General features: G+C 43.2%; 1 protein-coding gene and 1 long non-coding RNA gene across 3 annotated transcripts in view; one reads left to right on the top strand and one right to left on the bottom strand.

Annotated features, from left to right (window-relative positions):
• bmper (BMP binding endothelial regulator) overlaps positions 1 to 4610 on the top strand; it is a 37973-nt gene that overhangs the window by 26780 nt on the left and 6583 nt on the right. For both annotated transcript variants that reach the window (XM_032517506.1, XM_032517505.1), the window contains exons 7-10: positions 659 to 758; positions 1411 to 1520; positions 1629 to 1763; positions 2505 to 2609. In XM_032517506.1, coding sequence (XP_032373397.1) covers positions 659 to 758; positions 1411 to 1520; positions 1629 to 1763; positions 2505 to 2609 — 450 coding nt within the window. The remainder of the gene's footprint in view (positions 1 to 658; positions 759 to 1410; positions 1521 to 1628; positions 1764 to 2504; positions 2610 to 4610) is intronic.
• The window catches only part of LOC116690501 (uncharacterized), a 22693-nt gene that overhangs the window by 4597 nt on the left and 13486 nt on the right, over positions 1 to 4610 (bottom strand). Inside the window, exon 2 of the long non-coding RNA XR_004332273.1 lies at positions 3103 to 3108. This is a non-coding gene — a long non-coding RNA (uncharacterized LOC116690501). The remainder of the gene's footprint in view (positions 1 to 3102; positions 3109 to 4610) is intronic.

Below are 4610 nucleotides of genomic sequence, written 5' to 3' on the forward strand. Positions count from 1 at the left end.
CACACACACACACACACACACACACTTACAGTCTAACCTGCGGTCCTCCTGGGAGTCACAAAACTTTGGTTGGAACAACATCCTCTTCTTAATTTTTTTCCCTCCCAACCCTCATTAGACAAACAAACCCTACAGGTACGACCATAAACGCATTACAGCATTGATGTGTTAGTTGGGGCGACCTGTAGGCTTGTTAACACACACACACACACACACACACACACACACACACAAACACACACACACACGGATGAATTGTGTTATATTTTTATTTCCTGTTCTGTTTCTCAGAAGAAGAAAAAACTGTATTCATATAGAACAGGCTAGAATAGACTGCAGTATATGTTATTTTTAGTCCATGCGCATGAAACCGGTCAAAGTGACAACATTTTTGTTCTGAAGCTGATTATTGTAATTGTAAGTGGGTTTACATGCACACCAATACACAATAACAATAGGTGTTAAACTTGGATAATTAGTGAAGAAAGGGTTTAGAAAAGATATATAACACCTCAATCTATATTGTTATCGAGTATAATAGGCATGTACTTTTTATTTCATCACTTGGATACACAAAAGAATTCCCCTCAGTGTTGAAGTCACTACGTGAGGGAACAGCACATGTTAATTAAATTGTGTTTTATTGTTGTTGTTCCAGGGAGGGCGGACTCTCTGCATGAGGGAGGTGTGTCCTGTCCTTTCCTGCCCCGCCCACCTCAGCCACACCCCGTCTGGACACTGTTGTCCCAGATGTCTCGGTAAAGACCGGTAGTTCGCTCTTTCTCGAGGTTCACGGCATGGTTGTAGTAGTTCATGGCATTGCATGAACCTTTGTGTTGTTTTCCCAGCGACCATGAACTTGTTGTCCTTCTGGGACAAAATTGAAAATTAACTTTTATTGGCTTTTCATGGTCAATAAACTTAATTTAAAGGACACTATACCTCATTTTTAAGTATAAAAGGCTATGAAATAGAATAAAACAGACAAAAATAAAAGGAAGTAATAATTAATTCTACCTGCAAAGTATGTTGCATTGGTTCCATACAATGTACATGCATGCATGTATCCATGTTATTTTGGGGCAATTTGGTTGTATGAAACCCACATTCCTGATATAATGACAAAAACAGGTCAAACTTGACCTGAGACCAACACACTGGTTAGGCTGCTGTGGTAACTGGTTGAAAAAAAAATCCGCAAACAATTATCACATTGTTTAGGATTTTTTCACTTATGAGCAAGGTTGCATCAATATTCCTACGTGCACTTGCAAGGGTGAACCACAACTTTAAGCATATGTACGTGTGCAAGCTAAATAACACCAAGAAGTCCCCACATAACTCATTATTGTGAGTTTTTGTGTCTCTCTGTTTCTTGTCTTTGACTGTCTCCTTGTCCTCCCCCGTCAGGTCAGAGAAAAGTGTTCGATCTGTATTCAGGAAGCTGTTTGTTCCACAGCGAAGTTTACGAGAACGGCACGTCCTTCACACACGACAACTGCACCACCTGCACCTGCAAGGTACCGGCCTGGGTGTCCTCCACCACCATCACAGCAATAAATAGCCTCCTATGTCCTTTATTCCACAACCACATTACATACATCTGATTTAGCTTTTCTTCTTCCCAGGATTCCACGGTGGTGTGCAAGAAGCGGTGCTCTCGGCCAGGAAGTTGCCACGGCGACCAGTGCTGTGAGGAGTGTCTGTCCTACGTGAAGGTGGAGGAGGTGAAGTACTGCAGAGTCCGGAACAAGATCTACAGGGTGAGAGAGCCAAGTGGAGACTGGAGGGATGGAGGGAGGGACGGGTGAAGAAAAGGAGAGAAGAATGGAGAGATGCATGGCTCTGGATGAATGAATGAATGAATGATGGACATGTAGATATAGGGACATATGGAAAGATGAAGGGAAAGACAATGGCTGGGTGAATGGACAGGCAGATGGAGAAATCTATAATGACTGGATGGATGGGTGATTTTAGATGAATGGATGATGGTAAATGGATTGTTTTATGTATGGATGGATGAGTTGATATACAGTATGGACAGAACGACGGATGGATGGATGAATGATGGATAATTGGACAGATTTGATAGATGGATGGATGGAAGGAAGGAAGATTGGATTGATGGATGGATGGAAGGAAGGTAGGTTGGATGGATGGTGGTTTGTTGCTGCATGGATGGATGGTGGTTGGGTTATGGTTTAACAATGCATAGATAGATGGGTAGATGGATGGATGGACAATGGGTGATGGTTGGATGATGGTTGGATGATGCATAGACAGATAAATAGATGGATGAATGGAAGAGTGGAAGGATGGTGGATGGGTGACGGTTGTATGATACATAGACAGATAGATTGTTGCCGTTGCATAGACGAGTAGATGGATGATGTGTGGTGCATAGATAGATTGATGGATGGATGGATGGATGGATGATGGTTGGGTGTATCTCTGTTTGGACGTATTCTGATCTTTGACGACATGTTCCTTGTCTCCTGCAGGAAGGAGACATGTGGTCGGCAGTCAACTGCACTCTCTGTGCCTGTGTTAAAGGAAGCATCGAGTGTCGGCCCAAACAGTGTGTGCCAATCACCAGCTGCCCCTCGGTGAGTGACAGGCCCACCAGGCCAATCAGCCGCTTACATCCCGTTTGCAGGATATAGTGTATGTCACGGTATCACAGTTTGACCTACAACTTACTAACAGCCTCCAGCTCTGTTTCTGTCACTCCACTTCATCTGTTTTCCCTCTCTCTGTCTCATCTGTCTGACGCTTCACTCCCCACGACTAACTCCATTATTTTCACTTTACAGGCGTGACTCAAAACGACGACACTCCTTGATTTACATATTTTCCAACTTATATTTTCCCTTTCCTTGTGCAATTCAGGTCAGTTTGGTGCTTGTTATTAAGAAGATTTGACAGGTTTATGTGTCTGATTTATGATAGAACTTAGATCCACTTTCCTGCAGGGGATCAGTGTCTCGCTCAAAGACACCCAGTCGCTATTGAACCTGTCACGATCCAGGGGATTTCTGTAACAGCGAGGTTTCTCCTCTACAATAGAACGGTGCCCTTGTAGCACATTAGTGATCTCACGAGCAGCTGAAGCGTGGCGTAAGCTGTCAAACGCTCTGGGAACTCCTGGCAGGAGTAAGGTTTGTGCTGCGTTCACCTGTCGCAGAGGTGTCTCGGGGTCGTCTGTCGGCCGACGGGTGATGGAGTGGATTCCTCGCATACCACCGGCTGCTGGCGGTCACGCAGCCAAAGCTGGTGTCAGCGTTAGTCCAAGTTCACACGCTTCCAGCGGTTCATACAAGCCCTCACCTGTCATTCGTGGTCAGAGCAGCAGCTGCAGGGTGGTGTAGGTGGTCTGAGTGTGGTCTCCGGCAAAAAGTTAAGTAAGTTTCACTCGCTACATGCTGTTGATTCAGTGTTTTCAGAATTTACTTCTGCCTCAGGTGTTTACTTTACTTCAGATTTTGACAAATGTTTCTGACATTTGGGGAGCATCATTTGGAAGTAAGCCCTTAAAATATGTTTTTATAATCAATGGCTGTTTAATTGCTATGATTAGGGTTTTGGTGGCAATTAGGAACACTCGTCATTTTTACAAACATGTAGCAGCTGTGCTTTTGTGAAGTGGGAGAACAGGATGACATGCGGAAAAGTTGCTACATCGATTGTTATGTTAGATTTTTGATTTAAATCCATTCGTTTTTGTTAACGGCCCCATATCGTGCTCATTATCTGGTTCATACTTCTATTTTGGGTTTCTACTAGAAAATGTTTACATACTGTTACACATTATTTGTCTCATATTGTCTGTCTAAATTTAGCTGTATTCACCCTCCGGGTCTTCCACACCAGCTCTCTCAGAGTCTCTACACTGTCATTGCAGCCGGGGAATGACTGTAACGGCACTGTAGCGGCACTTTCTACCTTTATATAATAGAGCAGTGACATCCTAACCGTAAGGAAGTCCCGATGGCTCCTGTAAAAACACTTTCACAGTATTTATTTAGCACCTCGACTTGTTTTATAATTAAAAAGACATAGAAGTCTCACTGTACAACTTCTTAGTTCTTGCACTTATTTGTTATGTTGCATAAAGGTTAAATTTGAGCACACCATCACTTTTAGCTCCTTCAAAAATTACAGATTAAAATATTGATAAAGAACTTTACGATTCTTACACTAAATTCTTATTGCATCATACCACCATATGGACACAAAACAGCAGCCTGTTACTGTATGGTTTGGGAAAGACTGTTGTGGTGATTCACCATTTTAAAAAGCCAACATGAATTTTTGAAGGTCTGATTCGTTGGACGCCCAAACACAAGCCTCCACTACTCCCCCGCACTCTTTCCTGCAGTGGCACTGACTGTGTACTTGACTTCTCCTGGCAAAAATACAAAGGAATCGGCGTTTAAACACATTTTATCCTGAGAAACACGTTCTGATTGATGTGTAGAGGTAACATTAGCTGGGTCATAACATGCACACTGACGCACCTGTCCAAGTTAATATTAGTGGGACTCATCTCTCTCACAGAGGTCACCACAAACCACCTAAGCGCACACACACACACACACACACACACA

This window comes from Etheostoma spectabile, chromosome 6 (assembly GCF_008692095.1).
Source record: "Etheostoma spectabile isolate EspeVRDwgs_2016 chromosome 6, UIUC_Espe_1.0, whole genome shotgun sequence".
NCBI classification, from domain to species: domain Eukaryota; kingdom Metazoa; phylum Chordata; class Actinopteri; order Perciformes; family Percidae; genus Etheostoma; species Etheostoma spectabile.